Here is a 23,585-nt window from a genome sequence, read left to right on the forward strand (position 1 = left end):
TCATAGGTATAGAAAACGGGAAAATAAAGAAACAAAATTTGGTGTTCGGACATTTGCCCCTCTGTTCTTTGATGAAGTTCCGACACCTACTGGCGAGTTCTCTGTTCCTTAACACTGCGAATCACTGCATAGCCACGTGCATGGACCTCCATTTTAAAATTGTCTTTTTCCATGCCTATTTTTAATCACTGATTAGATCTAGGCAAGCTTAAACAAGTTCTTTGACGTTTTCAAATCCCTCTACCTGTGCTTGGTTTTGGTACAACTGATGTTTGTATTCATTTTTTTACAATCCACAACGCATCCCGGAGATTAATGATTATATATTATTGAAAAAAAATTCAATGATAGCCGCGGTATTTTGTTTGACCTTTACCCGGAGGTACTCAACAAAGTTTTATACGAAGAGGCTCCGCCGATGTACTCCATTTTTGACCGAAAAGGTACCCCTATCGCGGGCATTCATATACCTTCTTCTGACAAATGGTACTCCTTTCACGAACCCTTTATAGAACGCTGCATCCCTTTTAATTGCTGTAAATGAACTGTCTTTAAAATATGAATAAATCACAAAACTAGAATGTTTTTCACGACTATTTCACAACCAAAAAAAAAACATCTGTTAGCCCTTTTGGTTTTTTTTACCGATCGAAATGACAGATTTCCCTACCCTTTCATATACTTCAACAAGTAAAATCCCGACACTTACATATACCTGAAGCCTGAAATAGGTACCCCTTTAGGACGGAGCCTCCCCTTATGGGCAATTATAGGGAGTACCCCCGGGAACCTTTATGCCAGTGTGTTACCGGCACACCCAGCTGACCAAACTGTTTTTAGTACTTCCAGTACGTGCAATCTCCCGGGGCGTGAATGTGTTTTGTTTCCGATGAAAAACTTCTCTCCAAGTGATGTGGTAATGAAAGGTTTGGGGTTAAGAAGCCTGACCCAGGCCGGATTTCCCCGTTTGCTCTCATAATCACGCGCGGCGCGGCACGTATACAAGTTTTTATATGTAAACACTGAAGTGGCGCTCAATTTCCCTTTTAGTATCGGACGGAACACGTTGCAATTGAGTCCATTTTTCCGTTCATGTTCAAATTTTCAAATAGTTTTGTTGACAATAATTGGCAGAGGCAGTTGGAAATTGCAGACAGACGTTTGTTGTAAGTAATTAAAGGAAATGTGTTTTTATATAGCTATATATATGCTAACTATTTGACATAATCTACATCGTTCACTGCATCATCGTTCTACATCGTGTCTTGATGTCTTGTAAATAGTTTCCTTTTTTGTCCTTACAGGTTCACTTGTTTGGAAAAGTCTTTGTTCAAGAAACCAGGTAAATTTACATTAAAATGTCACAATTACATACCCTTTATCCTTTACCAAACCTAAACCGATAAACGATTGTTTAGTTTCACTGAGTGGTATCTCTAGTGTATTTATGCCCACGTTTTAATTGACCTCAGTTAATCTGCTGTTTCTTTTTTCAATGTTTGGGATTCTGAGTTCATGTTTTGGGATGGTTAAGGGTCCTCTTTTTGAAAGATGGATAGAACTGTTTTAAGAGAAATAAGCTTAGTGCTGGAGAAAATTGCTTTAAAAAGGTTTGGGTCCATTTCCGAGAAAATACAGAGAAACATATGTTGCACAACTGTTACTTAATTTTTCCGACTGATAGACATCAATTTGGGCACGTCTGCAAATTCGTTTGTTATGTAGCCAAAGATTCTTCACTGATTATAGACAATCAATTCTTAACCAATTTATTGAAGGTAGTTGCAATATCGCCAATAGCAGCCCTTTTTTTCTCAATATGATGATTACTGGGCTACACATAGGATGCGGTAAAAAGATGAAAAGGAATTCTAGTTCCCGGGCACGTTTATGGCACGTGCTGGTTTGTGCGCCTTCAATTTTTTTTGCAAGCGGTTGAAAACTCCTGTTTTATTTGTCTAATTTTAGACTTTGTTGGAAAAACTCATGCAAAAATTAACTGTGTACACTTTGCAAGATAACAGTGCAACAATTTGGGTATAAATTTCGCTGAAATGGTTTGAGCAGCTTATGTCCTTTTCAATGTGAGCAATCAATTAGCTTTCCTGTGACGGGATATAGTTAGATTAGCTAAGAGCCTGAGCCGCAAAAGAAAGCCGTCTTCCTTTACTAAGATAATTAAGAAAACGTAGCACATTATTTAAGCGCGCCAAGATGCCGCTAGAACTGAAGAGTACTAATAATCTATGAATGGTAACAGCCGGAGAGGACTTTCCTGTTTGAAAGCTGTTGTTTCAATTTGCGGAGAGCTCTTTAAGTTAAACATGTCTTGTCTATTTCCTTTTCCTTTGTTTTTATAAAACTGGAAACAAATCAGATCCGTCCTCTTTGGACGTCTGACAGTCAGCAGTTTACTTCAACGCGAATGCTTCTACCGAAGACGTTTAATTTAATTTTGTGGTTGTCAAAGCAAGGTATATTATGCTCCTTCTAATTGACTAAAATGTTAGCTTTAGTCAGACAGGCTATGCACATCTTAAGTATAAAAAATTTGCTTATGCTTGTGCTTGCGTCGGTAGGAAGTCCACATAATATTGACCTAAAGTTATCATTGTTAAAACACAGAGTATAGCCATATTTTTCTCTTTCTTGAGCTTCATGCCACAAAAGAGCACCCAAGACTCATGCAAGTGCCCCCTGGCCATGTAGTTGCAGCATAAACGAATTTAACTGGACGGCTGAAAAATATCGTCTAGGTCACGTGACTCACTCGGCAATTGCGCGCTATATTTAAGGAAGTCTCAAAGGAGTATATTCTCGTCATCCTGTACCTTTCCCTCCTTCGATGTTCTACTACAACGCACAGTTAGTAAAATTTTTTCCGCCCCTTGTAAAATTGGGGTACGCTTGTGAAGAATATTAGCCAACATGCCAAATACCAGGGAAGGCTCGGTTGAAGGCAGTTTTTTAAAAATTTAAAGTTTATTTCTAATGTTAACAAGATCCCGTTCATCCCCCCCCCCGCCCCAAAACAAAAGAGTGGGCAAAGTCAACATAAGCAAAGTTTATACAATTCATTTTATAAAATGCAGTAAAACATGAATAGTACCATGTGGAAGTAGGTTTCATCTGAATTAATGGTCACATCATAACATCTTCTCCACAGACTCAATTCAGTAAAAGATCGAACCACGTCTACACTGCATTCTTGCGTGTTCAAGTACGCGCGAACAGTCGAACAAAAGGTCTGGAGCGAGACTCGTGCTCTTCGCGCGTGCGAGACCCTCACGCTATTCTCACGCTACGCTAAACCGATTTTGAGAAAAAAAAAACCCGACTGTTTTGCAGTCTAAACCCCGTCCATTAGAAGGATGTTATTCAATTAGTGACATACAGGGCTCGGATGAAAAAATCTCAATAGGAGAACTCTAGTGTATTCCAATTAGAAGGTCAGTGGTTCATCTCAGGGGTAGTACTCAGATTGAGCCGCCTGTGTCGCTAACTGCCGGAATAACATTACAATTTTAGCAAGACTCCATTGTTCACCCTAGTAATGAAAGGGGTGAATGCTTGACCGAGGGATACATATTTCCTTGTTCTGAAACTTGCTGTTTTGTCATTTAGACTTTTTATTTTCTCTCTAACGTTAGAGAGTAAGCGATAAAAATGAACAAAAATGCCGTGAATGAGCCCCATATATACGTTCCGTTCGTATTTTTTTTGCGAACATCCCTTACATATATTGCACATCTTTAATGCCAAGGTCACGTACTTATCAATTATTACACCTTGCTTGCGTCATCCTGACAAAGCATAGTTTTTTTTAACCGCGGACCAAACTGTACGCGTGGCTTAACCCACGGTTAGTGTAATTTATAGGTTTACCCCTTGAGATCAGTTTCCGGATAAATTTACTGAATAGAAACATGTCAACATATGTAGTGTTTTTAAAGGTCAAGGTAGCCTGTTCCAGGCTCTCAGATAGAGGGGAAGGAGCGAAAGAAAACGGCACGCGAAAAGCTGAGTTTGCGCCTTCACAATTCAGCGGACTCGACTATCTCGGAGACTGGAACAGAAACTCATCATAAATTTTCACTCTTTTTATCTTAAAGTAAATTCTATTCGGTCATCCAACAAGTCCTTACTTTAGCCAAAACCGAAAAAGGCCGCTAAAAAAGTGAAAAAAGATTAGGTTCAAATTTTGAGAACAGGTTTTTGTTGTTTGATGGCATTTCTTTTATCCGCAAATATTTCTTGCGTTTAAAACCGAAATGGCTCTTTCAACTTAACTTCTATGAACAATCTAACTCGGGTTTGATTTCCGCGATTAAGCCAATAAAATTTGATCTATTGAAGGATTAAATATCGAAACGGATAGTCAATGTTGAGGACGGAGCATCGTAAAAACCATCCCAGCTGCTCCTTCAAGAGTACCTACCCCTCCTTTGCCTCAGTTCCCTCCAGCCCGGCCAATGCTGCATGAAAAATTAAGCATAACTGTAGACTTGCGACAAATCCAAGGCGAGAGTGCGAGTGGCGACACGGAAACGGACTTTGAGCAACGAAGATCGGGAACTTTTTGGGAGATGTACATGAACCCCGCCCTTGGAAATAGCTCCATTTTTATCTGTGTAATCGATCAACTGTCCACAAGATCTTGAGGGTTATTTGACTTTTTGATTTATAATATTACAAAAAAAGGAAAATTGCAAAGGTTAACAATTCTTTAAATGCTTGTGGTTTACCTTTTTTTATATAGGTAATAATCTTCCAACATGAGCACCTGTTAAGTGTTTCCATATTTGTTTTGTAAACTGAACAAGATTGATTTTGTAAATTACATCGCTACCCGATTTTTAAGTCATATCGTGTCCACACTTGTCCATCAAGAAGTTAAGTTTTTTGAGGTAATCGAACCCTCCTCCTGGACAACTTCCAACTTCGCATGTGATTGGCCTCGTTAATGTTTGTGTCACTGTTTCATGATCTTTCAAGAAATCTTTTTGAACTGCATGACGCGAGCCCAAAACGATGTCAGCAGAAAGAATTTGGGGTTGATATAGATGACAATTTTACCACGCTTGGTATGATCGGTTTCTCCGTGTTTAGTTAAACCTACTCCAAGTTATGCTTCCTAAAATTCCTCCCCTCGCGCCTCGCACTCGTTTCGCGCTTCACGCAAAATGCCGCGTTCGCCTCGCTTGGCTCATAAAGTGTCTGATATGCAGGCTAAATTGTTGTTCGCTTGAACTTGTAATTGATTTACCTATCTTCCCCAAGGCAAACATTAAGTTTAAGCATTTTTGGTTCCCTGGACGAGGGTAATCAAATATACCCCCTAGCTTAATTGCTTTCCCATAAAGGACGTTTACTCAAAAGACTGCCAATTTAAGTGGCCTCTACTAAGTTTTACACAAAACGTGGTATTAATTAACATTTTCTCACAAGAGGTCTTGAAGTCTTGCTGCGTCAGCTAGAACTGATTGGTGAGTTGTATTAATTCTTATACGTTATCAAATATGTTTAGTGATGCCATACAATCTCTGTGTCTTGACTAATCACTACCCAGTGCACCGATAGTTTAATTCAGAAGACAGAACCGCAATGAAAAGCCTTACGTATATTGCAGTTTTGCCGATGCTACCTTTTTAGCCCCGGGGGATAGGGGTACTCCATGGAATTATGGGAGTGCCGCCGATCTCCGAATTCTGCCGCAGCTTTCCCGCTGCTTTTCTTCCCCGCCTTTGACCATTTTAAGTGCTCTGATTGTATCTGGAAGAGTTAATGCGATTATTCGAAGCAAGAAGACACCATTAAAAAAAAAAAAGCGTAAAACGCACGCTTTAGCACGCGCATTATTGAACAAAGAATGGCGCCTTTGCCAAAAAGGTCGACCTGTGAATATAGCGGTAAAACCTCACTTCCGTACAATGCTATTTAAGTCACCAACGTGGGCAAAATTTCTCCATTTACTAAGTTTGTTTTGGACTAGAGGCCTTTCGGCTCTCTCAAAAGTGTGTTATGTTGCTATTTAAGAGAGGATTTAGTGGAAAATGTGTATTTGCTTCCTTACATAATGGCAGTTATCCTTCAGTTAGATACTGAGCACATTGTCGGCTTGTTCGCTTTCTCCTGCTCTTAGTTAAACACTACCAAAACCGAATATCTGGTTATGACTGGTGACAATGCTTTTGTTATTAACAGGGGAATGTGAATATATAAAAAATATCAGGAGGACAGAGATTCCGCTCACAGAGATCTTTCGTGACTGTGATCAATTCCTCTCTCAGTAGTCTTTATACTTAACAAATATTGCGCTTATCAAGCAACCTGAAGCGCGAGCCAATTGTGAAGTAATCAATGCTATCAGAACAGTAAACAATCACGATGGAGTAGGCGCTGCCAAATAAACAGGAAAGAGATGTTCTTCAAAACACAATGTACTTAAAAGCATAAAGTCGCTCAGGCGTCATTAGACCTTCCTTATCATTTCAGCTAATACTTGAAAATCTGGGTTCTGTGCTTTTTACGTTAAAAACTGTATGTAGTAAGCACCTAGAGCAACACCGTAAATTTAAAGAACGCGTTTCAATACTCGGTTATTCCTCGCTTTACGATGCAGCAGTAGCAGTAAACTGAGCCGATGAGAAGGTAAATTGTGTATCGTGTTAATCTAGGAACAGTGGTGAAACAAAACTGTTTTAATTCAAAAAATTGTGGTCAGTTTGTTTTGTGAGGAGACAATAGGAGTGGTTTTCAAATGTCACCGAGTTAGGCTTACAAGAGCTTTAACATAGAGCTCTCAGGAACAGACGTGAACGTTGAACTGTTGTGCAGGTTTTTGACACAAACACGTGTGTGACCACGAGGCGAACATCACATCGTATCAATGTTTTGTCGCTGAAAACTTAACTTGAAACATTTGGACTTAATCCAAGTGATTGAGAGATAGATGCCCTTCTTAGCTTAAGATTAATCACGCTCGCAAGCTACAGCAGCTGAGTTTGGGGATCACAGCCCGGGGGGAGATCTCAGTCTCATATAAATTACAGTGGGTATGGCTAAGGCTTGGTGTGGGTGTGATATACCTTATTATAGGAAATTAACGTTCCATGAAATTAAGGTATTGGAAATTAACACGAATTTAGTGGAAACGACTTTCAAGTAAAGGAAATTAACGCAGGAGGGATGGTAACATTTCAAAATGAAGGAAATATACGCGACGCTCCCAAAGAAACAACAGAAACAAAGTCAGAAACGTCGTATAATCTGAAATGGAAACATTTTTGTGTTTAAGGCAGTTGTGTCAAGAATTTTACCAAATTGAGTGAAACTAAGAATGAACATTCAAAACGTTAAAAGAATTTGACAACAAGCGAATACAAAAGAAGGCACAGATGGACTGGAAAACTGATAAAAACGGATTGAAACAGTAAGGGTATTTGAAAACTTGTTAGCCTAACAGTTTTTCAAAGTTCACTTTTGTTCTTTGTAACATTTAATACAATGCTTGGGAAGCTGATATTTGTCGGACAAGAAGCGGTGATTTTGTTGTTTACAACTAATGTATTCGTTAATGATAAGTTCCATAGGGCATAGGCGCTTTTTTACAAAATGAACAAGCGTACAGCCATGGCAAAAGCCATCCTTGGCATGAACCCCTTTAACGCTTTAAGTCCCAATAGCGACCAACATCAATTTTCTCCTAAAAATATCCATGTTGCCAAGAGAAATGGTTATGAGAGTTAATCAAATTATCACTAAAGAAAAAGTGCTTTGACAGTATTATCAAATTCTCTCAACTGCTTCTTAAGGGAAATGTATGGAGATCAGTTTGGAGAGTTTGTAAGTAGATACTGGGGCTTAAAGGGTTAAGGAGGTGTACATGTGACTCAAATAATACCTATTGATTTATCGGTCACACCTTTGACGAATATTTGATGAATTATACAAGCTCATATAAACGTGATAAAGCGTCAACCCGACCAGCAAAGTGTGCAGTAAATCAATCTTCTTAGTAGGTGAGCAAACCAACTAGGAAAGTATCAACGGAATTCGTTACACTAATTGCATGATAATCAAACAGAATGATGTCTCACGTAGCTGAAAATCCCTTGGGATCCTTGAGAATTCCTCTTTTAGCATCTAAGGTTTAAATTTAGCTTGCTTCCCCGCAGCTAGCAAAAGCAATTCCCAGACAACAGATTTGGCCATTTATGAATGGAAATTGTCCGCAAAATTTGCAAAATCAACAAAAGGCTGTTCTCATGATCTGAAAGTATTTGAAGAAGGCTTTCAAGCTGTGGGCGATAAGTTTGGATTAACAATTTTAACGGAAAATTTAATTAATTGGTTTTTCAATCCAGCCTAGAGATCATCCAAACAACTTTGAGCGACACTGCTTATTTTTTGTTGTTATTTTTAACAACAATACACGTAAACTATGAAAAATTCTTATGGTTCTTATTTTCATTATAAAGAGGATCAGAGACCAAAGAATAATTATAAGTACCATGGTTAGCTATAGTTATGAACGGTACGACTTCAGACTTCTCTCTTGAGAGGATATATTAGGGGCACCCGATGACTATTTGCCGTGACTTATATGTTCGGAGAAGCAAATATTGCCTAGAATTTTTCTTTTTTGTCGGGAAGGCTAAAAATTTCTAGATGACCGTTCCATTCATGTAGAATTTTCGCAGCTTATCTAATAAATTCTCTACGATTTTCCGAAGTCATGATTTTTTCCCATTTCACACACTCGGTTAAGCTATTTTAGGAACCGAAAATGCGATGCAATGAGGAATCAGGAAATTCTCATTTTCGAAAAACCTTAAATTGCGTTTAAATTTTTCGACAAGATAGTACTGAAGCCCTTGTAATTTCGGAGACTTAGTTATCGTAGGATGACCGAACAGATAATTTTTTTTAGCGCCACATAGAAACATTTCTAAAGATCTGAAAGTGCTATGGTAGCCTAAAAAGTGTTTTCACTTCATTTAGGAGGAAACCGTCGTTTGGCGCCCGTGATAGTAGCGGTATCTTCATGTTTCATAAGAAGAATTCCCGTGACAACTCGTGAAAATGGCGATTAATTAACACGATTAATTACTGGCTTTGAGAAAAAGGAAAATTTCATCTATTTTGGTAACATTTTGAACAGCCAAACCGAAAGTTGTGGCGAAATTTTCTTGAGAACAGAATATGCGCAGTGTTAGCAGAATTAAGGGAAACTATTCAGGGGCATTACTGTTGTTTTTTGGGGAAATGATCTTGACGTTGAAAGAAAAAAATCGGGGGGGTATTGACATATATGGGCTATATAGGTATGTGCCGCTGTGAAGGGTATGGTTTTCAAGCAGTTTACTCTAGGATAGGAAAATAAAATTAGGGTAGAAAAGGTATGCACATAAACCAGTTAGTCTGCTAATGGGATCAGAGGCACCTTGTTGTGGTGGACTATCTGGCATTTGTCTACCAATTATTCACTTCAATTTTAATTTATCAGTGACCCCAAATCAAATATATTTTCCAATTTTCCCAAAATCTTAAACATCTCGCCTAATTTTTATACATTAAAAAACATTCGAAAAATCATCCAAAAATTCTCAAAAAATTATTGAATTAGGGACTCCAAACTTAATGATTGAGTCATTTTTTGATTGAATGAAATCTTGGTTAGATATTTGAAGGAAAAATACGGTAATGCTTTTAACTAGACAGCCCCCTTAAAAAAGTCTGGTCAACATTTTCATGCGTTTCTCTTCTTCGTCACCGGTGAAATAACGGACCCATTTTGCTTCATTTTGATTTTTCGTTGGACTAACCGGCGATCACGCGTCCCTTCTTCGCTTTCGTTCTGTCCGCAAACTTTTGAGCTTTCCCCGAAAAAATAAGCGCCTGATCGCGGGGATCGCAGGTCAGACTGACAGGTTGACTAAAAGGAATTTATGTGGCAAAGTGGTAATGACTACAACGTTAACATTCTTTATCTGAAACATCGGGCACCTCCTCCGTTAGCCTACGGTATTCTGAGACGTCCAGTTGGACAGGATCTTTCTATACTTTTTTTTAATGTGAATTAACAAGTGGGCTGGGTATTTTGGTGATTTGACCCCCAGGTAACTTTCCGGCCTTGATAGTGCTTCTCCACCGACAAGACAAGAGGCTCTTCTCGGGGAGAGCTCGAGAAAGCGGCGGAAATTAAGCCTAAAATAACGGTGGTTGTCCTGAACCACCAGGTTTATGAGGCATTTTAGTCGTTTTCTACCAGGCTACAGGGACGATGTTTCGGTTGTACCCGTCCCCTCTTCCCCTGCCACTCATCTGAGAACTGCTCCTATAAATTGTCACGATGCACTTTGGCGTGGGTGATAGACATTATCCAGCTATAGCAATTTACGGTGAAGTCCCGATTTTTCGAACCACCCTGGGGAAAGCAAATTAATTGGTTTGAATTATCGGGAGGTTCGAAAAATCAGGGGTAAAAGTATAGTGTTTGACCCTGGTGTTTGACTGGTGAAGGGAAGTTAAATTTGCTACGAATTATCGAGAATTTCAACAAACCGAGCGTTCGAAAAATCGGACGGTTTGAAAGACTTTGAACAGTTGAACGCCCCCGCGACCGAGGGAAGGGGGTACTCAACAAAATTTTATACAGGGAGGCTCCGCCCCCTGGTACCATTTCTGTTCCATTTTTTACAGAAAGGGTCCCTGTTTTGTAAAGCTCTCATTAACAAATGATACCCCTTTCACATACTAGTTTAGAACGCTGCACCCCTTTTCATAGCCTGCGAGCAAGCTCTTCTTTTTGGGCAAGCGAAGCAAGCCTCGCGAGAACGCGCGAGCGAGGGGTTGCTCGCAGGCTACCCTTTTCACTGCTGTAAATGCACCGTCTTTCCAATATATTATATAAATCAATAAACCCGAAGGTTTTCTTGTCTTTTTTGTTACAGTCATAACATGGGCCGGTCAGATTTCCTTTCCCTTTCATGTACTTATACTCGTGAAACCCCTACCCTTTCATATACCTGAAGCCTGATAAATGTTCCCCTACGGGCGGAACCTCCCCTTCCAGGGCATTATAGGGAGTACCCCCTGGGCTTCCGTGCCATTTAAGTCAGTACGGGCACGTTCAAGAGTTCTTGAGTTGCACCTTGATGCGCAAGCTCCGGAAAGAATATTGTTATTGTTCTCAAATAACACCGGCATAGCTTGGCGCCTAAGAGCGCAAGTTGTGAAAACGCTTCAGTTTGTTGTTCCGTGCGATTCATGTCTCTTATCTTAGAGCTGTAGTTTGGAAAAAATTACGTCCTCTTAGTTTAGTCACATAATCACCAAAAGAGAGTTACTTAACGGCCTAGGACGAAACCTCAGAAGGTTGGTAGAATATTCATGTTATTCTTAAGGGTCCCGTTTAGGCTTAATACATAATACAATAGTTAGATGTTGCATGTAGTGGATCATTCCACTGTTGCCAGTTATTTTTGACGGAGGAAAACTCTGCATTGTCTTATTCATAACGCATCGACAACTGGTATCCATTTCTTGCCAAATTCTGCGTGTTAAGCTCAAGGATCATCTTCACTTCTTTCTTGATAAGATCTGTACCCCTGTACCCCGTTTGCCATTATTTCTTTGGATATTTTCTTCGAAATTTATTTACGGTTAACCGAGTGAGTACATTTTCATTTTTCAAGTTTCTCACGTCCATAACAAAAGCATTTCGAAGAAAATATGAATCTGCGATTTATCGTACTTACTGTACCGGATTGAAAATTTGTAAGGCTATGCCTTCATTTCAAAGGCTTAATCTGGTTTGGTGCGACCGGTGGTAAAATGGAAAGGAGGTTTTGTAATTCATTCAAAGGATCTGTAAAACAGGAAATTTGAAGAATAAGGATGTTGGTTGTGGCTTTATAAAACAGGAACTTGTTCTCCTTTTGACCGGAAATCTTCGAATTAGTTTCGTTCAGTGGTTAAGCGCAGTTGGAAACCTTCCAGTGTTGTTTATATGACATGTAGTCAAGGCTGAGTTTTAAGTGACAAAAAGCTGCCATAGAATACACAACTCAATGTTACGAGAACAGATTTTCAGGTGGGGCATGGGGAAACGAGATGAGTATTAATGCATGCCTTCAAGAGAATTGAAATCAACTCTTTGTTAACTTAAGGAAAGGTTTGCTCTAGCCACCAAGAATATATATTAGAGATTACGGATTTGAAAATTTGTAATGAGCGGATTTGAAAATTTTGAGCAAAGTGGGTATAATTGAGTGTTTTTGTTTTGGCACAAAAACTGCTGAGGATAAGTGGAGAGATGTAAAGATGAGCCCACCCAAATCCCGATCAAAAAAATTGTTACCACGAGCAGAGTACAGGAAGACTAGTGAAGCTGTCTATGGGTTTTCTACATGTCTGAACGAAAAACTGAGAAGTGTAAACGTATAAGACGAAGCACTAGTAGAGGTGATCAAAAATATTATTCAGCACGTCATGTTCAGGGAGAGGTAGCCCTTTCAGAATAACCTGTAATTTATTGCTTCCTTAAAACTGTTAGAAGTATGGATCAACTGGAAAAAAGGAAAGGGATTTTTCTGGGAGCAGGTTAGAGTGTCTCAAAGTCCGTTTCCAGTTTTTGCCGGTTAAGGGAAACAGTCGTCTCGCGACTTCGTCGCTCCCTCTCGCTCGCTTCGCGAGCGTTCGACGCGCCTTCGGCGCGCTTTTCCGCGGTCGACTTGTGGCAAGTCTAAGAGCAGGTCCAATCGTGGCGTATTTTTGGCCTGAAGTAGACATGAAAAAGTGTCTCATTTTCTTTTGGAAACGCATTAGCCGGGCGGGATTAGAATTCGACGGAAAAGCAAGAGGACTAAGAGGCAGCACACGAACCAAACATCTCAGGTTAAAGAATACCTTCCCTTTCCCCCGGCCTCATAGCAAACGACTTCAAAACTTTACCTTTTATAAAACACGTGTAGGTGCACGCGCCCTTTCGGGAGATAACACAAAACTGCACAGAGTATCTGGTGTTGGCAGTTTCTTTAAGGGGATCTATCGACAAATAGGTGTGGTGAACGACACCCCTCAGTAAGCTTTTGATTACAAGTAAGAATAGCATATATTCAGAAGTCTACATGTATACTACGACTATGCCGGCCCTCTGTTGCGTAATTATGTTGTATAGAGCCAGAGACTTCCTTCTTAGTCTATAAATAAGTATGGGGGTCAGGTCCTTTAAGTATTAAATTACGACAAAACAGGTCGTCACCGGTCGATATCTCTCCCGTAGTTTACATTCGTAACGAAGAATTGTGTATGATAACTCACGCTTTATTTTTAAATTATATTGAAACAACGGCCCTCTTTTTCTTTTTAAAACAATCGTTTTAAATGATTCCTCTTTCTATATGCATTTTTTAGTCAGCGGAATCTCAAGAATCCTTAATCTCTAGATTGATCATTTCACGCCAAGGTCTTAAGAAGTAATCATATTAGTGCTACTAAGCTAATGGCATAGGAAATATTTATTTTCAAAAGGATTTACAAATGAGTGTAAATAAACAAACACAGGCTAAAGCAATTTGCATTATTTGTAACCTAGACAGTGCCAAACTTGTATGAACTTACCTGGAAAAGTGTGAACTCTGAAACGTTTATCGGGACATGGTTTTCTATGCAGAATTTAGGAGCTTGTCAATACGCCGAATGTGCCTCGATGATGAAAGGAAGTTAGTTTATCTTTAACCTTTATCTTTGTTTATTAACTTTGTTTTGAAGTACTACTTTTCAGGCAGTAGACTGTTCACAGTCTCCTATTTTTTCGTAAGATCGTTGAGGGCGAGCGGTTCCGCCTCCCACCCCCTAAGTAGTTTTGACGCTCATCCAAGATGGCTTCCCGCAACGCACAGGGCTCGATCTCGACGATCTTACGGAAAAGTAGGGGACTGTAAACAGTCTATTCAGGTAGAATCCTGCATAACTTACCGAAATGAAAAATGTATGGTAGTTAAAGCCTTACCGAGCGTCTTTTAGACTAGACCGGGAACAGTCTCTTTATTTTTCTTTGCAAAGTTACTGCACGCGAAACCCAAGCACGCGAGCGGTTCGCGGCCTCGTCCAAATCCCTTATTGTAACTTAACGTCGTGGTTTGCAATCGCGGTGGCTGAGATAAGAACTAGACGGATTTTAAGAGAAAAGACGGACTGTAAGTAATCTACTTTTAGACTACCGTGGTATATTTTAGCTTTCAGGGGTTTTGTTGTAAGGAAGGGCTACTACCTTTTAAAAGTGAACACGTGTCGTTTTCTAGCCAACTAGTGAGCTTGTTGTTTTTCTTATATTTTGCGCGGGAAAGCTTTTAGCTTTCTTCGATGCCTAATGTCTCTCCGCGCTCTTAAACGCCCTTTCCGTGTAAAAAAAGTCAAGCTAACTAAGGATATTAATCATAAAAGGATGACTGTTTTCATCGTTTTACTCATTTTAGTTGTAATTAGAAGGTAATCCAATTGTGGTCAACTGTTGAACCTTTTCTGACCGAAAAAAAAAAGGCGCCCTGAGAACTCTGTTTTTGGCGCATTGTGAAGTTGCGTAGTTGCGTAGTTAATACGTTCAACTGTTCATCACTGTAGACTTCCAAAACAAGGTGCTACATTGTAAAATCTCTCTCTTTTTTCATTTTTCAAACTTACTTTAAATGGTTTGGTGAAGAAATCCTCTGACGTAATACCCATTCAAGCAAAACCTCTCAGTTGACAGATACTTGTTGTTCACTTGTAATTGGCTGGAACAAGACAGTCATTTCTTAAATAACAATGCAGATTATTTGCAAAGATCATCTTTGTGAAAACAAACGTCGGCGCCAATGTATAGTGATTTATAATCCGAAACTAAAAAACTGAAACCGACAATAATGCAGTGAAATTTTCCATTTGTCCCGCCCTTTTTCTGGCTAGACATAAACGCCACCACGTCGTCAGAGAGAAACTTAATACTGAGACAATCTGACATTTTGTAAGCAGCGCTCTTTCAACTGATTCACAAATCAACATTGGAGACATTTTACTATGCAAAAATGGCTCTAATGGCTTCTAATGGCAGCACTTTACTTCGCGGGGCGGGGGCACCAAAGGGAAGTTTGGGGGTAGAGGTTTAAGACAAAGATCGATCATTTCACTTCCCTGTTCAAGACAAAAAATATCATGGAATTATAATTTGTTCAAAAACGTTGTTGCTACCACTCTTGTAGACCACTCATCGCCAGTCTTGACATTCTTTGAAAGGCTTCCGGTCCAAAAAGACGCCATGTTCTAATGTTCTAAGATTCCAGAGTAGTTGAAATTATCGGGAAAACCATGGGTTGGCAGCAATCGCAAGATTCCTAACAAAGCACACCCGTTAATATAGACAACGGACACTTGTTTCTTGTTCAACCAACAGATTCTCAAAGAAGGTCAACCTCGCTAATGCGGACACTTCATTATGTACTCTGTGCTGTAATAGACCTTTCCTTTCTGAAGGAAAAAGATCTTCAGTTGACAGTTTGTCGATGTTCCTAGCGCTACAGTACACCGGATAGGATGATTTTGAGACGTCAATTTCAAACTAGTTTGCCATCAAAGGAGTTATGCAGAGAACGTACGGTTTTTATTAAGTGATTTTGAGATGAGCGATTTTTGAGCCCTTCGTGGATGTAGTCCGCCGAATTGCAGCTTTGTGAAAATTAGAGATGTTTAATTTGACGATGGATATGTCCTCTTTTATTTCGTTAGAGTTTTAAGGAGAATTCATTTGCAACATACGCGCATAGCCGTCGGATCTGCCCGCTGGAATTTTTCATTGTTTTTAAGCCTAAAAACAATGAAAAATTTCGGTGGGCAAATGCGACAGCTATGCGCGAATATGAAATGAATCCACCCTTAGTTTTAGGTGTTTTTTGGACTTAGTAACATGACCCGCTTAATACGGACACCCCGTCAATAAGGACACTTTCTACGGCCCCCTCAGTATCCGTATTAGTATTTGGCGTTTTTGAGTATACGCTCTTGAGTAACCAAGCCCGGTCAAGATTGCCCTCCCCCTTAAAAGTTTGTTTGTCTTCAATGTCATGAATTAATATTGGTTTTCGTCAAAAAAAGAAGAACCTATGGCGTAGACTTGTGCAAAGGTATCTTTAGCGCGCATCTTTGATGTTTTTTTTTATGTAATAACTTTGATGTGCAAATCATTTACCTCTCGCGCACTAGCCTCTTTGATAAGTGACGAAGACGACTTTTTCTCAATGCAAACGAGCGCGCGTGAGCCAAGGTCATTTTGGCGAAAAAGGCGTCGTCATCCTGCTACGGTATTTGCGAGAATGTCGTGGTGGCGGAAGCAAGTTATCAAATATTAGAACTTTTATCATTTTGCTTCTGGGAAAGGGCTTAACCTCCTTCAACAAAAATAACTGTGCTAACGTTTCTGTTAAAAAAAATGACAATGAAGCTCTCTGGGGTGTCTCTTTTTTGAGTAGACGCCAAAAAGCCCTAAGTGAAATCTCGACCTTGTGGTCGTTCTCGTCCATGAATCTAAAGGTCTCCCATTATTACCGAGATATTTTGATGAACCCATCAGTTCCTAAGGCAAAATGCATGCAATGACCGTCAACTATTAACGCACAAAAAGTGACCATTAACCTTGGTCTCGGCAAACGCCTTATGATTACATAACTGTAACATTTTTGTGGTACTATAGCAAATCATTACAGCTTATTATATACTTTCATGATTACATGTTTGTTTACCCGGCATGTAGTTTAAGCAAATGACTTCACGCACCGCTTTTCCTCAGGTTACATAACCACATAGCTAGATGTCAAAAAAGGAATTTTTGTACAACGCTAACGTGTCTACCACGAACGTACGTGTTTTGTGAAGTCGTATTATGACGTATATTGGTTCGTAGCTACGAAACCATGTCCAATGTGAGTTTATGTGTGCATATTACTTTTGAAACAAGTGCCAGTAACTTCGGGGTGTGGTTTTTTGCACAGGAAACAACAGCTTTCGGCAAGTGTGCTTTTGAACTTCACTTTTTTTCTCCATAGTACATCACCTACCGAACGATGTCATTTTCAAGCTTATTGTAACATATAATGTTACTTCAATGAAGTGAAAATATTTTCACCCATATGGTGTAGCAATTACCCATAGAAAATGAAAAAAAAAAACAAAAAAAAACAAAAAGAAAACAAAAGAAAGAGAGAGGTAGCATTTCGAATTTTAAAATCTGCTTTCTTCGGATTCCACAGCCAGGCAGACATCTGAATTTAAAAAGAGGTTCGTTTAAGATCAGTTACGTAAGGCAAGAGCGCCCGGGAAAGCCCGGGTAAGCGATTGTGGTGTACTGTAATCATGCAAGTCTAACGACTTTTTTCACACTTGTAATCGAATAGTACAGATTAAATCACGACACGAGGTCGCTCGTGGTTTTTGTCGTTATAAATTGTATCCACGTTTGTTAATGAGTTCACTTTATCAAAGCAAAAGAAGCGAAAGGTTCTGACTTTGTCGTCTGCTAGTAAGTGGTTTTTATTTCGTAGAGGTACATTATAACTTAGGTATCTCTCTGGTTCCCTTTCTGACGGGACTTTAAATATTGGGAAGAATCAGCTCCCTTCTTCATAAGCTTTCATAGACTTTATCGTTCAAGCAAAGAAAGGTTTTTAAGTTTAGTTTTGTTTTTTCAATTGTCGCTGTGGGTATGTAGTTTTTTTAAACCTGCCTCACTGCAATTTGAAACACCTAAATTCCAAGAACTTGAGCAAGTTTTTTTTAACACTTACGGGGTAAAAATAGTACAATTTATCGTGCACATAAAGACCAGTTCACCTCTGTTGGATATCTTTTTCACAACAGGTGTGTCTTATTTTTAAAGAAGCAGAAAAAGTCAGGCACAATTTTTAATTTGGATTGGTAAACGTCCGTTTCTTTCCCGAATATCCTGGGTCCCCTGGTTTTGTCTTTCTTGAATATTACCACATGAACTACATACGGAAAACAAAACATACAGGCCAAAGAGGTCTATTCCCAAGGCGTTCTTTTATTTTGACGCAAGTTAACTTGAGACTGATGTACATTTCTGTCTTTTTTTAAGGAACGCGATGACAGTTGCGAGCAGAGGTAGAGAGCTTGTCAAGCTCGTTTTGCTGTTAATGAGTTTTTCAAGTATTCTGGCGAGTGGCTACGACGATCAGTCAGGTATTCCATTTCGTTTGGTTACACGTAACTAAGGCGAAAACAAATTACAAGAAATCAGCACCATAGTGAACGTAAAAACAATTACCTCCTTACGTATCAAGGGCCCTATCCAGCCCCTGTGTGGAGGGGTGCTAATTGGAGGGGTGGGGCTGGGGAAGTAGCTGGTATGAATTTGGAAAGCGCTTTGTCCAAAATTAGATGCTTCTCACTTGATTTGTCATTGCACGAGTTTCTCTTTCCTTCCCTCAATGTGCCCAACTCTCTTACCCGAGTTCATTTCTTGCCTGTACTCAACGTGTATTTCACCTTGTGAGTCCAAGCGGCTTCACGAACCGGCGTACGACTTATAACCGTTAACCCTTAAAACCCTAAGAACAAAATTTGAATTCTCAATTTTTGCTCTTTTCATTTCCTACAGTAGTTGGGAGAAGTTCATAAAATATCAAGCAAATTCATCTTGTGTGATCATGTCTGTAATTCTCATGACCACTCTGTTTTGCAAAGCATTAATATTACAAGGAGAAATTTGATGCTGATCACTCTTAGGGCTTAAAGGGTTAAATAAACATACCTACATAATTGGAGTTAATCAGCAACGCTCATGTGTCATAAATCATGCTAACAGGAACTTTATTTCACCAGCATGCGACTCTCCCCTTGCTGCGTCAGTCCCTGATAACAGATGGACGGCGTCGTCGACATTGGACACGATCAAGTTCGGTCCTCACCTGGCTCGGCTGAGCAACACAGTTGAAACTGTCGGCTGGTGTTCTCCCTTTAGTAAAGAGAAGAAAAAAAGACCGTTTATAGAGGTCAGAATCTTTCGATTCATCTTACGTTTGTTTTGTATTGATCTAGCCTGTCCAAAATTTGCTCGCCCATTTCACCATTCCGTTGCCCAGTACCGAAATGTCCGGAAAAATTGGGGCCAAGCTGAATGGAAAACTTTGGTCTAACGGACCCAGGTACATCAGTTGTGGTAATCAGTTAAAATTCTATTCTCCGTTAGGCTCGATTACCAGCCGCTGTTCGTGAAATGAGCCTGCGCTCCTCCCCACCCACCCCGCCCCCCTCCGAACAGACGGCCGTCTCCTCTCAGGGAGGACCTAGAGAGCAGCGGAAATCGATCCTAATCGTTTGTTTTCTCGGCGATACCTCTGGAATAAGCACTGTATTCACTACTTGACCCCGAGCCATCCTTTTTTACTTCCACAGCTTGACTTAGGTCAGAACATGCGTATTACGGCCTTATCCACAGCTGGAGTCTTGATTAAGAGCCAATCAACTGGAAACTACAGCTTTATGTACGCGTCACAGTACTTCCTGTCCTACAAGCGTGAGGACGACAAGACGTGGAGGCGTTACCATAAAAATGACGTGTCTGTGACGGTGAGATACCAGCCGTTTTTTCACGTTTTTATGCTTCACTTTCATTTATCGTGTTATTTTTCTAAATAATTATTTAACTAATACTGTTTGGAGTATAAGCTCATATCAACATTCCAGTCCTAACAGTAACCTGCCCACCTACCCCTCCCCTAAGCCAACATTTTGCCCTAAGTGAGAAGTAAGTGTTAATGTTGGCTTAGGGGAGGGGTAGGTGGGCAGTTCCCAGAAACGTAACTGTGGTAAATGAAGTTCTCGTCTCTCGGTTACATGCGATTGCACTGTTAGAACTAACTGTGAATGCCTCAAGTGGTCATCAAATGACTTTGTGTTGGTTAAAGAATTAATCGTGAGCCACCAGACTGGCGTACAATCACTCGACATTAAAATAAGTGTTTTCTTCCTGCAGCTGATAAAAGTCAACAGTTCTGAGAGTCACAAGCAGGAGTTATTAACACCTCGCATTGCGCGCTATATTCGACTGGTGATTGTTGATGTAGTCGGAGAAAATTTGTGTTTGAAGATGGAAGTACACGGGTGTCCTTGGACCAAACACGGTGAGCATAACTCCTCTTGAACTCGCATTTTTATTTCTGTTCCTTTGATAATGGCGTCATGATGTCGCCGAAACGTAGGAACATTGTCTCGTTACTTTTCACATGTTTAAATAACAAATAAATAAATAAACAACGATTTTGGGGTAGCACCTCCAAATAGTGGTTCTTCGTATACCATTCCTGGTCGAATTGGAGTTTTAAAATGTTGGTTTTTAAGGAGAGGGGAAACCGGAGTACCCGGAGAAAAACGTCCCGGAGCAAAGTAGAGCCGGAACCAATTCCAAGCAGCCCTTCCATCATAATCATAATAATAATAACTAATAATAATTTATTAATTTGCTATAGTGCCTTTTAACATAAAGACTAGATGATCAAAAGAGCATTTTCTATATTATAAAATGAATCAATGATAAATAAACCCGATAAAAGGTAAAATGCTATTAAAAATTACATAAATAAAATGACAATCAAAAACAGTATATTTAAAACTATGTAAAAGCTAATCTTATGTGTCATGACATGTCTCTGAAAAGCACCCAGTGATAACGGATATGTGCGAGAAGGCTGTTCCGCAATGTAGGGGCGGCAGCGGAAAACGAAAATCATTAGACTAAACCAAGCAAGTCATCAGGCCCCTAATATATCCATTGAAACCAATTGCGCTATCTACTGGATAGTGATTTATTATCCGGTGGATAGCGTTATCCACCTCTCGAACAAGTGGGGCTAGGTGTTAATCATGTAGTTCATGTTTATGTTCACAGATGGTTTGATTTCGTACAAGATATCCCAGGGAAATGTCCGAGCGGCCGGCAAACCCGGCTGGTCGTTCCTACGGGACAAAGGTTACGATGGCAATAGACTCGCCTTCGGGACGAAGCTAGGAGTCCTTTACAATGGACTGGGCCAGTTATCGGACGGAGTGACAGGTAACTTGGCAGACTGGAACGATACTGGAAATCCAGACTGGATTAAATGGATCGGTTGGAAGGACTCCTTGACTCCTAATCCTACTATTACGTTCCAATTTTCCGCGCTTCGTCGCTTTTCCAGCGTGCGATTTCACATCCTGAATCTACCAGGTCAGCACGAGAAAATGCTTTTCAGTAAAGTGATACTTTCCTTCTCCAAAGACGGCGAATATTTTTCCTGGAAGACTATTTACGAGCCCAGCATCACCAAGAGAACGTCAATGTGTAACCGAGCGTTTTGGATCGAGGTCAACCTCGAGGGACATGTTGGCAGGGACGTGACGTGTGATTTTCAGTACTATGGCCGGTGGGTGCTTATCAGCGAGGTGGAATTTGAGTCAGGTAATTTCTTTCTTCCTTCCAAGAGCGATTTTTATATGACGTGACAGATCCAAAACCGTCAGACGGCGGCCTTGTTGCTGTGTCAAGCCAATTTTGTGGGAGTTCAACTCCTTTCTTATGCACACGCTTTCTTTGGTTTCGAGTATCTCCGACTAGGCGGAAACCTATCACTAAGTGACGCAGCGTCATATCTAGGTTTCTATATTTAGGTTTCTATGCATGCAAAATTTCAAATACCCGCCCAATCCAATCTAGAAGGTTGATCCTCTCGCCAAAACCTTGCGTTCTTACTTTTCAAATTTGTGTAGACGAGTCTATAATTAGCTAACATGTAATAAGCTTCGACCCAGGCCTTCATTTTGCGAGATGAACGCTCCGGGGCTATGGGATCCTGTTGAAGGAGATGGGTAAATTCGTAAGATAGAGTCAGCAATAGCGTAGAGCTTTTGATGATCAATCTTCTGACTTAGGGAGTTTTAGTTTGGGGTATCACCCCCGTCACTTCTGTGAGGTATTACCCCACCAGCCCCGCAAGTTTAACACTGATCGATTGTTACCTGCTAGTCGGTTATTCGCTAAAGTGATTTGTTGGTTTGTCAGTTTGGGCTTGGGAGGATAACAAGTTTAACAGACAAAGGATTTTGTTGTTTTTACCTCTAAAATCCACAGTTGAGATCTCACGTGGTGATGGCGTTCTCGAGAAAAGTAGCATTGCACCTCTGACTACATCAAACAAAGTGGTCACGGTTTTAGTCAACACAACGGATGAGATCAAAGTGGATGGTGAGTCCCTAATCTTAAGTTATGTTGCTGTTAAGTTGGAATGTACGGGGTACCTATCACGCTATTAAAGCGGCTACGTCACGCTGCTAGCTATCTTTTCTAAAAAGCTAGTCCATTTTCTAGATGACATGGTTACCTCTAATCATTATGTTGTCGTTTGTTTCCCAGAATCCAGTAAAGACATCGCCTCAGACGATCCCTGGAACAGAGCCTTGATCGCGGGTTTGGCCGCAGGGGTGGTGGGGGCATTGATGTTATGTGCCCTTGCTGTGTTAATCTGCCGCCGCCGAAAACGGCGAACGCGCGCCGAAGAAATCTTCGACCGCAATCCAATCAGAATCGTGAACCCAAGCAAGAAAAACTCACTTAACCATAGGAACGATCCAGGCGCCGCAATGCGCTTCGACAAGCTGAGGATGCTAGAGAAGGGAGATGAGGAAGAGGAAGATGAAGAAGAGGAGATGGGTTCTATGTCGGAAAAGTGCAACTTGAATAACATTAGCAACATGGAAATGAGAGACTTCCTCAAAGGTAAGTAACCAAGTGATCCCACATTTTTCTCTTTGTTCTAGAAACAGCAACTGTTTTTTAAATTTCTCTTTCCTACGCCCATTTATCTTTGATACGTGAAGTTGCGTAGCGGAACGATCTCTGAGAATTAGCTATTCCTCTCCCAGCTGTGACCATAGTCAAAAACCAATAAAAAGATCAAATCTCCTCGCGTTTTAACGTGTGACAGCACTGCGGAAGAGGTTTTACTTGGGATGATGGTATCATAGAATGATGATATCATATAATGAATAACTAGAAAATTCTAGGCTAAAGGTCACTTCAAGCGTTATTTTAGGCTAACATTTACAGACAAACAAAGTTGCTCTTTCACTCAGCATCTAAACACCTTCTTCGCTCTATCTTCGCTTTTCAGTCGATGAAATGGCTTGCAGAAATCTCCGGCCTGAGTCCACCGAAATCTCTATAGAGGAAGAGAAAGCAGCAGTCCTCGAGGAAATGAGAAAAGTCAGTGAAAGCAGTGATGATTAGGAATACCCCAGCTTTAGAAAATTGCTTGCGATGCTTACCATACCTTGAGCCTTGCCGGCTCATTAAGAACTGGGACACACTTTAAGTAGTGTTAATGATTTCTAAACTACGTTACTCTGTCCGTTGAGTTTTTTCGCGTTGTCGCAAAGTATGACTGCTTGATACAAGCACCGGCTGTTTCGGCCAATCAGGGAATCCAAGACAGTCTTGGATTCTGGATTCCACGCAGTGGATTCCAGATTCCAGCTATTGAATTCCGAACTGTTTGTCA

General features: G+C 40.3%; 1 protein-coding gene across 2 annotated transcripts; it reads left to right on the forward strand.

The window, feature by feature from the left end:
• The first annotated feature begins 1,034 nt into the window (after nucleotides 1-1,034).
• Nucleotides 1,035-23,585, forward strand: LOC140930203 (discoidin domain-containing receptor 2-like). 2 transcript variants are annotated; one of them, XM_073379866.1, is made up of 10 exons: nucleotides 1,035-1,166; nucleotides 1,305-1,342; nucleotides 18,131-18,234; nucleotides 18,877-19,046; nucleotides 19,450-19,623; nucleotides 20,030-20,177; nucleotides 20,942-21,490; nucleotides 22,160-22,273; nucleotides 22,442-22,804; nucleotides 23,199-23,585. In XM_073379866.1, exons 3-10 carry the CDS (start codon nucleotides 18,138-18,140, stop codon nucleotides 23,312-23,314), a joined length of 1,731 nt encoding a protein of 576 aa, XP_073235967.1. In that variant the 5' UTR covers nucleotides 1,035-1,166; nucleotides 1,305-1,342; nucleotides 18,131-18,137; the 3' UTR covers nucleotides 23,315-23,585. The 2 variants fall into 2 exon arrangements, with proteins under 2 accessions (XP_073235967.1, XP_073235968.1); XM_073379867.1 differs by lacking the exons at nucleotides 1,035-1,166; nucleotides 1,305-1,342 and adding an exon at nucleotides 11,208-11,379.

The sequence above is a fragment of the Porites lutea genome, chromosome 3 (assembly GCF_958299795.1).
Source record: "Porites lutea chromosome 3, jaPorLute2.1, whole genome shotgun sequence".
NCBI classification, from domain to species: Eukaryota; Metazoa; Cnidaria; class Anthozoa; order Scleractinia; family Poritidae; genus Porites; species Porites lutea.